Here is a 12473-nt window from a genome sequence, read left to right on the forward strand (position 1 = left end):
CAATAAATACACGGAGACAACTGCTTCAGTTAATATGTTTTACTGTTACATTCTCCTTTCGGATCTACAAGCATGCAACACAGATGCTGTCAGCTCTCTATGGCAAATTCCCAAAGCTTGTTTATACACACTCATATTTACACCAAAAAGTCTGATATTTTTTTTCTCAGAGTCTGAGGTATAACAGTTCTTTCTTTGTATAACAGTTTTACTTTGTTCCCCTGTCCTTGGTTCTCTGTAGTTTGATGATCCACGGAAACTCATTATCTGAAATGTGGTGTTCCAGCACTATCTGAAACTTGAAGTTAACATCTGTTTACATCATTGATGTCCTTTCAGCTGCCATCTGCACAGTTAGTTTTACAGACTTTGTTTCTTAATAACATACTCCTTTACATGGATGCAAATATCTAATAAGCTATGCCAGCACACTTGCTACTTTCTATTTTTCAGCATTTTATACTATTTCTAAATTAACCCCTTATATTTCATATCATTCTTGCAGCTTTTTATTCAAACTACTAATCATGCTAGCAACAGTTACTATTATTCTTTCAGGTCCCCCTTATTTTATTTTATTTTTTGGGAGGAATGGACTAAACTTTAGTTAAAGAAAAGACTGCATTTGTTTCATTAGCATTATCATTTACAGCATTTACCACTTTGTTCATATTTACAATCATAACCTGTTGAGTTATTGCAACTCTTTGTAACCTGCAGCATATAAAATAATTCCAAGCTGTCATTATTATGACCCCTAAAACTATTAACACAGGATGTATTACCAATTACCAATGATGACCATCTTGTGAATATGTCCCACCAATTATGGGCAGTGTCAGCTTTTGATTTTGTCTTTTACTGTTAACATTTTTTTTTTCGATAATCATTTTTATTGTTTTTCAAAATCATAATACAATCCACACACTACTTACATTATGTACATAATTGCTTCCAATGTTTAGTTCCATTTCAAATATCCACATCATACATTAACAATAGATATCGTACTAATCAAGTAGAGGAAAACCAAAAAAAAACGAAAACATCTACCAGAGAAAAATAACAACAAACTCAAGCCAACAATCTGTAATATTTCTACGTCTTCTATCTAATCTAAGATTGTGTTTGTTCTCTTACTGTATGTCCTAAAAGAAAGTGGATAGGAACCTCTAGGCCAATACAATGTTAAAGATTTGCTCCCAAATTTTTATACTATTTATACTTTTCTTGTTGTTACTAATTAATAATTTATGCGCTAAAATATGCTTGATCGCTAACAGCCTGAATTTTTGCCACGATGTCTGGGCTGGGTTTAACCAATTTGTGGCTATATATAATTTCATTAATAAACTGATATTCATAATTATGATCCTCTTTGATTTATCTAAATTCTCCAGTGGGATATGTAGAATCAAAAATTCCCAGGTGAGTGTTGAATTTTGGTAACCCATTTTTTGTAACTGCAATTTTAATGAGTTCCACAATTTATAAATGCACTTGCAACTCCAGAACATGTGTAGCAGGTCCGCTGTCTGATCTAAACACTGTGGACATTTGGGTGAGTTTTTCAAATCAAATTTATGAAGAGTGAGATGGGTATAATACGCATTATTAAATATCATCAGTTGAGTAAAGACCAATTTTTGAAGGGATACTGATTTCAATGTTAAGCTAAACGCCTCTACTATCTTATTATCATCTAGGGATACCAATTTCTCTTCTTTTATTGTTAACATTGGGTTATTTGAAACTGCACATACAAACCGTGGTGCCACTTTAACAAACATTTTGAAATTTGAAGGCAATATTGTTCATTTATACTAAATTGTAATTTGTCTATCAGAGATACTTGTAATGACTTACTTTAATTGTGCTTGTAAATGTACAATCTGTGAGATATCTTGTTTTACTAGTTTTCATACCAAGCTCTTTCAAATCTGCATTTGATATCTTTAAAACTTGGAAATGTAATATTGAAGTGCAATATTAGTTTTTTTTTGGTATTGTTGTCCTATCATAGTACAAGTGGATGGTATTTTTACCATTTGATCTGTATGAAGTATTGGCCTGTTACCAAAAATGGTAAGTATTTTAACCCATGGTCCTTTTCTTGTATTACTTTGTTGCTTATACAAATAAACAGTATTGGTATAAATTATACCCTTTTTTCCCATGTTGAATTTATTCTTATTTTTGTGTTATTGTCTACACACCGTGACTTTTTTTGCATGATGTCTTTCCTTGTCAGAACTGTTACATTTCTGAGGTAATGTACAGCATCTAATAGAGATAGAGCTGTTTATTGAAATGTTTATGTCAGTCTTTGATTTTTCCCTCTACGTTTATGTATGCCTGACCTTGTTTAGCTAACCACGCTGTTATATTTGTGGTATATGTTATATTCTCAAAGGTACATGCTGTGTGCTTTTTACAACTGAAATTGTATTGTAATTCCCTCTATTTTGATGTTCAGAATGATGCAAATGAAATGCAGATATCTGTGTTGAATGCTGCGTGCTTTGTCTCGCAGCTGCATTTTTATCTATAGTCCTTAAAGCATGTTTCAAACACTGAACATTCAGCTTGTCTCAAGCTGTACCAGGATATATGTATGCTAGCAAACAGAAATACATGTATAACTATATTATTTCTACATATATTATAGCAACAGATGTGTATATGCATCTAACTAGCAAATAGATGTGTACATGCAGTTATACATTTTTAAACATATTTATTACTGTATACATTCCCTCTGTTTTATTTATTAACTAGAAACACATTGGGAAACAAAACCTTTAGTTTTCTTTTGATACAACAAGTTAACACAGTTTTATATTGTCAACACAATGATGACAACCATTACTATTAGAACTGGATTAATCTGAATATGACTCTATACAGTGATGTTCTATACAGTAATTTATTGACAATGCTTGAGGATTTTATTGCAAAGGCATCGCAGTCTTGTTTTTTTGGAAAAAAAACCCCACATATGTCACAAATGTCAAGCTTTGACTTGTTACTCAAACCATTTACTATATACTGTAAAGAATACACTTGCTTGTACAGATTGTTTTTGCATTTATATATACATGGCTGTAATGTACACTCAGTTCAGTTTTCAAACTTAGCATTAAACTGAAGCCTGCTAATTACATTACTTGAAACATTAAAATGTATTTTTGGTATTAACACTTTGCACCTTTATCTGAGTCCCTTTTGCAGTACTGTTTGCACAGTTAGTGTAAAATTGAAAGTATGCCCTTCCCCTTGTAGTATACATCCTTTGATTGCAGTATTGTTTACTTGCTTTAGGCGGTGAGAATTAAATGTATGCTTGTCCTTTGGCAGTTACCTAGACTGTGACACTTTGGTCTTATACATTTGCTTTTTGATTTGATCATTTTTTGTCCATTTTCAAAAACAGAAAATATTTTTATAAAGCTTTTGCTGTTGCCTATACTGTCAAAGTTGTAATAGGAAATGTTTTTACTCATTTTGAAAAGACTTTTACTGTTACTAGTAGCTATTTGTACCCTCCCTTTTTGTAAAGGGACCTGCATAATTTATTTTAACTACATACCATAGCTCATGTACTGACTGTACTCATAGTATTTACTTGCAAACAGATTATTAATGACATGTATGCACAAGTATGACATCTTATTACAATTACCAATCAGGATTTTTGTAGACTTTTGTGCTTTTTGCTTAATGCTGTGCATGAATACTTAGCAATAATGTTTCAGAAAAATGTAAGCCATTTGGCCTAGTAACCAGTCTTGTTTCCTTGACCTTATAAATTTCAATACCAGTAACATTTTAGCTTATGCAACATTCCTTGTAACTACCCATTCCATCCTGGAAAGATATGAGCTCACATAGTTTTTTTTCTTTCTGTGCATTCCAGATGCTTAACTCATAACTCCTTCAGCACTTACTCATACCTTCAGTCATTCATTAATATACTTGCAACTTGATATTAGAATGCAGTTGTAACAAACATTAACTTGCTTAACTGTGCATAATATTGCTTTTGAATACTGTTTTTGTTGGCGTCTGTGCTATTTTTTATGCTATTATACAATTAGAAAATATTAAAAGAAATAAAAGAGATATTGACTTAACTAACACATGCTTAAAACAGATATATTTACATGATTTACATTTGCTGCTGTGTGGCTTTTGCTGTACTTTAGGTGAAAGAAAATACATGCATGTCAGTCTTGTGACGTCATGTCTTTTCTGCGTTTAACTACTCTCATTTGATTTCTATGCCCTAGAACTGTTTTGTTATTTGAAATGGTTTGGAAATCACCATTTAAGTGCCTTGCTTTAACTGAATGAAAGTTTGTGCTGTTTACGCTTAACCATTTTCTAAATGTAGAATAGTACGTCGTAAATTATTTTCTATCAGCGTAGTTTACTGCTGTTGCTTTAACTCTTTACTGACCAGATTATTCTGTTCTTCTGATTTTAAAGCTCTTATGCACTTCTGAAAAAGGGTTTGCATATGTTGTCTGAACTTTTTGAACTCATTCTGACTGTGTCTTATAAGTTTATTAAATCTTTTTGTCAGTTCACTATGAACCTCATCTCTGTTTTTATCTGTTTTGTAATGTGCAGTGGTTTTATGCCACTTTTGTCTAGCAATATGTACAGAAGATTTTCTAAATAACTGACTTGACTGATATTGTAACTCTGAAATTAACATTATGCATATGGTGACAGAACATAATGCATCTGGTTGTTTACCATTACTTTTATGACATTGCACACATAAAGCAGTTTCATATGACTTGCACAATAAATGTTTACTGTCATACAAATGATGTTGCTGTTTAAGATAGCAGTCAAACGTACATAAAGCATCAAAATGAACTTTACCTAGTAAAGTACTACATGTGACCATACATGTGCTAGACTATTTTTACTGTCTACTTGAAAGGTAGTGCTACATTTCACAGTTGTTTTGTTTATGGCATCCATGCTGTAGAATGAGAAACCAAAAGAGAATTACCAACTTCTGTGTGGAAGATAGCCAAATCTTTTATTGAGAAAATGTAGAAAGTCTCTTGATTCAAAAGGTGGTCAAACACAGCTAGCAGATTCAGCTGTGTGAATGTACAGGACCTGTGAAACTTGCAGAGATGCACTGTTTTGCTACTGGATACTGTGCATAAGAAGGAGGAGGCAAACATTTGCACTACAACTAGACGTACTAACTGAATAAAATGAAAAAGAAGCTGTAGTTGTCACAATAAGAAACTATTCGGTCCGTCAACTGTGGCTCGCCATTGAAAAATTATATGACATCTTCTGTTGGTTTCTTGCTGTTAATTGCATTTACATGCATGCATATTGTGACCAACTAGTCTTATTACTGTATTGTACTAAGTACAATAAATACAGAGACAACTGCTTCAGTTAATACACTTTACTGTTACATTCTCCTTTTAGATCTACAAGCATGCAACACAGATGCTGTCAGCTCTCTATGGCAAATTCCCAAAGTTTGTTTATACACACTCATATTTATACCAAAAAGTCTGATATTTTTTCTCAGAGTCTGATGTATAAAAGTTCTTTCTTTGTATAACAGTTTTTCTTTGTTCCCTTGTCCTTGATTCTATGTAGTTTGATGATCCATGGAAACTCAGTATCTGAAACTTGATGTTACATCTCTTTACATCATTGATGTCCTTCCAGCTGCTATCTGCGCAGTCATTTTTACAGACTTTGTTTATTAATAACATACTCCTTTACATGGATACCAGTATCTAATAAGCTTTGCCAGCACACTTACTACTTTCTATTTTTCACCATTTCATACTATTTCTAAATGAACCCTTTATATTTCATATTATTTTTGCAGCTTTTTATTCAAAATAATAATCATGCTAGCAACAGTTACTATTATTTTTTCAATTATCATAAAGACACAGGCATTTATGCGCAAAGTTGTACCTTCAGTATTTATATAGATAGATAATGACAGGATTTCTCCATAACAGGGTAAGCTCGATAAATGGATACAACAAAATTATTGATGGCACCTTTGTACAGTTGTAGATATTGATGTTTCATGTTGCTGTATATATACTGTTCACCTTTAATTCTATACCCAGTGTATTAATACATAGTTGATGCTGTGTGGTCTTTGGAAAACTCAAAATAAAAAAAAAATTTGGAAAAAACACAACAGATATCTTGCAGGACTACATCTTAAAAATTTTACTGAACACTTTCATCCACTGTCAAACTAGGACTTAAGCAGAATAAATGAAATCAGACCATAGAGAACATTTTATATCAATAAAATGCGATGTTTGTTGGTTTTACTTTTTGTTTCCAGCAGAGTTTGATGCCAGCATTGTTTTTCTTTTTAGTTAGAATAACAACTGGCTCATAGACAGGTCCCAGGACGTTAGAATTGGGAAGTCCACCTCTACAAAGAGGCCAGTCACAAGTGGAGTCCCTCAGGGCTCAGTCCTTGGGCCACTCATTTTTGGAATTTACTTCTCAGAAGTCAAGGCCAATGCCAGTTGTCTCTGGCTGACTACATTTGCAGATGATTGCAAACTAGGAGCTGTCATTGAATCTCACACTGACACAAATGTTCTCCAGGAGGGGCTGACACAAACAAATAACTGGTGTCAAAGCCATGGACTAAAACTAAATGCCAAGAAATGCATAATAGTATCCTTTGGGAAGTCATCCATCCCTGGTAACTGTCATATTGGCAACACACCCCTTAGAGTTGACCCAGTAGTTAGGGACTTACGGACACACTTAGATAGTATAAATAGGTGCACAAAGTCCTCTCTAGGCACAAAACTGTCAGTGGCAAATAAGGAACTGCAAACATAAAGAAGCACCAACAGTACCACAGCTAGGAGATTTATTTAAGTTGAACAGTACAAACAGTACACAGGTTAGCGTTTTCAGGGATCCACCCCTTCATCAGACAACTGTTGAAATTCCACACTTCCTTAAATGCTTAACACAGTCACATGATGATACAAGCAATCACCCTAATCACTGTTAATTAAAAAGAAACACAGTTGCCAATGCAGAATACAAGTATAGAACTAGATAATGCAATAAGAATATCATATATCACACAAGGCACATGCAATAGTAAATATACTTATTGGTATTAAGTCAGATGTATTTTATACACATTTTTTATAGATATATTTTATATGTTTTGTGTATGCATTTTTTCTATATATGATATTCTTATTGCATTATCTAGTTTTATACTTGTATTCTGCATTGGCAACTGTGTTTCTTTTTAATTAACAGTGATTAGGGTGATTGCTTGTATCATCATGTGACTGTGTTAAGTATTTAAGGAAGTGTGGAATTTAAACAGTTGTCTGATGAAGGGGTGGATCCCTGAAAGCACTAACCTGTGTACTGTTTGTACTGTTCTACTTAAATAAATCTCCTATCTGTGGTACTGTCGGTGCTTCTCTACGTTTACACTTAGATAGTAATCTAGATTTGATCATCACATGTCTACAGTGGTGAGGAAATTATTCTATGTTGCACAACTTATAAACAAAGGTATGGCATATAAATCCAAGGAAGGCATTGTTCCACTGTATTTGGCATTCATCAGACCTTTTATTAAGTACAGTGCCCCCTCTAGTATGTACCTAATCAGGCATATCCAACAACTGGAATGTCCACAGAGGTTCCTCAGTAAAAGAATACAGGACGTAAGTAATATGTCCTATGCAGACTGCCTCAAGGCCCTATCCCTATATTCTGTCTCCTACAGGCTTTTGAGGGGAGATCTATGCCTGGCATACAGGTACAGGGTATTGTCAGACCCCACTCTGATGGACTTCCTGCATATCCACAAAACAAACAGTAACAGAATTACCCATTCTAAAGACGTAAACCTTAATGTGATATAAATAGGACATTCTGGAGAGATAGGTATGTATCCCAGAGACCATCTCATCTATGGAACATTCTCCCCATCCATGTGAAGCAGAGTTCCTCTCTAACCCAGTTCAAGTTTAACTTGGACAACTATATGGGAAACCAGAAATTCATGCCTGGTGTGGCACCTATGTTTCTAATGCAAACAGTTAACCTGTAAATGTTTCATCTCCCAGGCCCATGCTTACACTTATCAAGGGTATCAGAACTTGTCAGAGATTTGGGATATATGGCTAGGCTTAAAAAGGGCCCTTGTGGTCATTAGCCTAGTAAACACCTATGACTCTTTGAACAAATATAAGCATACTTTGCTGGATGGGTCAGCCATCAGTCTTTTGGTATCCTGGAATAGGATGTCATGAGACACATTGCTTACAACTGAAGGAACATGCACTCCATATTACAATGTAAGCAAAATACAAGCATGTAGCAATCCTTTAGATGTTTCTACACTCACTCAATGCATCGTGCGCCATTACAGAAAAGAGCCATAGGGGCTTGTAGGCAGAATTCTGGAGGCAGGTGAATGTAAAGTCCTTAGTGGAGGGAGTGAGGGACAGAAGGACAGGAGCATTAATCAGATAATATATAAGTATAGTAATTTACCATAAGTTTGACTATTTGATGGCTTTGTAATTATAAGTAATGAATTTTCTTATTCTTTATTGTTGCATAATTCGTATTTAGCTGCCTCTGTCTAAAACTTAAAAGGTTTCAACGTTAGAAAAAATTAAACAGTCTTAAATAGATTCTGACCCTGCCAGATACAAGATTTGTTTTCTGGTTGGATTTTTGTTTTATAAACTGTACCAGTTGTCTGCCTCTGGACTGACTTTACCAATATATGCAGCATGAAAATAGATATGCAAATCCTGGAGCATAGCCTTCCCTGAGCCAGGTAAGGTCACCTGTACAGGCCTGATATTCTGAAGATAATGTTTTAATGAAAATGGAATGCTTTCATCTGCCATTACCTTTTACCTTTCCACAGGTCTGGTTTTCAAACAGAAGAGCCAAATTACGACGTGAAGAAAAACAGAAATCTGAAAGTTTGCTTAAAGGTATGATACTGCTGTTTTTCACTTTGCATGTGCTGTTATTTTTTACTGTTTTTGCTCACGCTCCTTGCAGGCTCTCAGAAAGTATAATAAAATTATATAGCAATTAGCAGACAGGGTTTCCAAAGTACCTTTTGTCCAAAAGTAATAGATGGGAATGTGAACATTAATTTACTTAGGCAATATCTCTGTCTGGTTTCTGGCATTAATGTATAAAGTTTACTTGTTTTTTTTTTTTCTTTTTTGCATGTGGGCATAACTACATAGCTAGTTAACAGGGCATACATATTTAAGACTAGAGAAAGTATAATCCTAATATGGTACCATCCAGGGCCAAGGCTCTGAAGTATAAAATATGAAAACTTTTGATTTTAACTTTGCACATTACTTCTGCAGTCTCTTAAGTGTCTCAGCCTTCCTTCCTCCTCCTTACGTTATAATCTCATTATAAACGTACTGACTTCCTTAAGGAGTACTTTTTTTTGTCTTTAATAAACTATTTGGCTAATACACTGGCCCTTATTTACATGTAACTTAGTATACAAAATGTTCTTACTCCTTCCAGTTTGAGTGAATGATACGGCAAATTCTTCAGCCACGCTTTGCTTCTCATTATATGCACATATATTAGGGAGTAGTCAGATACATTCTTAATAGCACACTGGGCAGGGGATGCATTAATATAACATTACCAAGAAAAATTGTCATATGGTGATTTTGACAAGTACATTTTGTTATATGCTACATTTTAAGTTGACATTTAAATACTGCAATTACATTCCTCCAATATCTTTTTGTACGCAGTTATATAATTTCTGATGACATCTTCTGCTATATTGTATATAATTCCCTTTGTGCATTAATGTGTACAATGTCTCATATACTTTAGCACTGTTAATGCTTTATGTTTATTTACAAATAATATAAGTTTAAAATGTTGCTAATTTTCTATCAACACATCTTTGGCAAATTATTTCTCATTTTATTATCATTGTTCCCACTGATTTTTACAATGTATTCATGAATTTTTAAAAGCATGTCCATTTATATTATAATGTATAGTTTTTTTAATGTAAATAATGTAGATGTAGCAGTACCATGAAACATAGCTCAAAGGATTTCTAGGATTCATATGTAGTCTAGGATAAGGAGTTGTGTTACACCTGACTTTTAAAACATGTTAAATGCAATACTTTTCACTTTGATCTATGACACTAAAGTAAATGGATGTCTAAAATAACATCTGAAGTTTTAAGACAGGCAATCAGAACACAGTGCAAATGATTAACACATGTTCAAGAATTGTCTAAAATTGCTTTCAGATATACATTGTTGATTGTTTTCCCTTCAGAAAGTAAACAATGAAAATGTTAACTTTCACACAGATGAATATAAAAGGATATATGTCATAAATGGGTGTACTTTTGAAGAATGAAAGTTCACTACTTCGAACTTCAAAAGTACACCCACACTAAAGTGAAAGTGCACTTTCGCGAACCCGCTAGACCAAACGGGCTAGCAGTCACAGACCTTAGGGTTAGGGCATGGGTCATGATAAGGGGATAGCCCTCCTAGCTATCCCCTTACCCTAACCCTTGCCCTAACCCTAAGGTTCATGACTACTACACGACAGTGGAAGACATTCCAAATCATGCTATATCCTCCACTGTGGTATGATAGTCATGGACCTTAGGGTTAGGGCACGGGTTAGAGTAAGGGGATAGTTATTAGGGCTATCCCCTTACCTTGACCCGTGCCCTATCCCTAAGGTCCATGACTATCGCACGACAGTGGAAGACATTCCAAATCAGGCTATGTCCTCCACTGTGGTGCGATAGTCATGGACCTTAGGGTTAGGGCATGAGTTAGGGTAAGGGGATAGTTAGTAGGGCTATCCCCTTACCTTGACCCTGTGCCCTAACCCTAAGGTCCGTGACTATCGCACGACAGTGGAAGACATTCCAAATCAGGCTATGTCCTCCACTGTGGTGCGATAGTCATGGACCTTAGGGTTAGGGCATGAGTTAGGGTAAGGGGATAGTTAGTAGGGCTATCCCCTTACCTTGACCCTGTGCCCTAACCCTAAGGTCCGTGACTATCGCACGACAGTGGAAGACATTCCAAATTGGGCTATGTCCTACACTGTGGTGCGATAGTCATGGACCTTAGGGTTAGGGCATGGGTTAGGGTAAGGGGATAGTTAGTAGGGCTATCCCCTTACCTTGACCCATGCCCTAACCCTAAGGTCCATGACTATCGCACGACAGTGGAAGACATTCCAAATCAGGCTATGTCCTCCACTGTGGTGCGATAGTCATGGACCTTAGGGTTAGGGCATGAGTTAGGGTAAGGGGATAGTTAGTAGGGCTATCCCCTTACCTTGACCCTGTGCCCTAACCCTAAGGTCCATGACTATCACACCACAGTGGAGGACATAACCCATTTTTCAATGTCCTTCATTGTGGTGCGGTAGGTTCAGTCTAGTGAGCTTAAGCGAAAGTGCACTTTCGCTAAAGTGCACTTTAGCTTAAATGAGGATGTACTTTCCCATTTTGAAAAAGTGAATATTCATTGTAGGAAAGTACACCCGTCATAAATACATAACTGAATTAAACTCAGAGGTCATATATCCATGGGAAAAGGACATGACCTCCTGACCCCCACCTCCCCGAACACATGCAACTTCAGAGTTACAATAATTAAGTAATGAGGGTATGGGAGAGGTACACATCCCCCTAGGAAATGCTCTTTTTTATATCTTTTGACTGTTTATGTTTTTGTTCAAGCTTTTGACATTTAACCTTTGAGCTTTGTTTATGTGAAGGTTGAAATCTTGATAGATGACTTTGTGACAATGAACTAACAGTGTGATCAGGAAGAATGTGAATAAAATCATAGCAGGAATAAAAGTAATCTAGGGATATTGGTTTCTAATCTCTGTCTTTGATAAACTCTTTGCATAATACACTATAATTCATATGCAAACGTATATAAATACGCACATGCATACAGACACACACACACACACACACACACACACATACAGACACCCACATAACAACATCATCATGAAATCAAATTAATACCATAGGTTTCTACTATGTGATGATGTCCTCCATAATACTGTGCCCCACAAAATGATGACCAGATGCATAAATGACCAAAACCTCACTATGGGTAATTTTACAGTACCACAGACAAATGTGTGTTTTGTGTGTGTGTGTGTGTGTGTGTGTGTGTGTGTTCACATATTTGACTCTGTGTGTGTGTGTGTGTGTGTGTGTGTGTGTGTGTGTGTGTGTGTGTGTGTGTGTGTGTGTGTATGTGCATGCTCAGATTCAATTTATAGTCTCAAAATACTAAAATACTGAATTTCAGTATCTCGAGACTTTAAAGCTGAAACTCCAAAAAAACGACACCCACAACCTCAAAATTCAACATTGCAATCATTCA

The 12473-nt window shown here is 35.3% G+C and overlaps 1 protein-coding gene across 1 annotated transcript in view; it reads left to right on the forward strand.

Annotated features, from left to right (window-relative positions):
* The window catches only part of PAX4 (paired box 4), a 538072-nt gene that overhangs the window by 316773 nt on the left and 208826 nt on the right, over positions 1-12473 (forward strand). Inside the window, exon 5 of the mRNA XM_044087307.1 lies at positions 8954-9023. Within this exon, the coding sequence (XP_043943242.1) occupies positions 8954-9023 (70 nt within the window). The remainder of the gene's footprint in view (positions 1-8953; positions 9024-12473) is intronic.

This window comes from Protopterus annectens, chromosome 11.part0 (assembly GCF_019279795.1).
Source record: "Protopterus annectens isolate FY-2018-M chromosome 11.part0, PAN1.0, whole genome shotgun sequence".
NCBI lineage: Eukaryota > Metazoa > Chordata > Ceratodontiformes > Protopteridae > Protopterus > Protopterus annectens.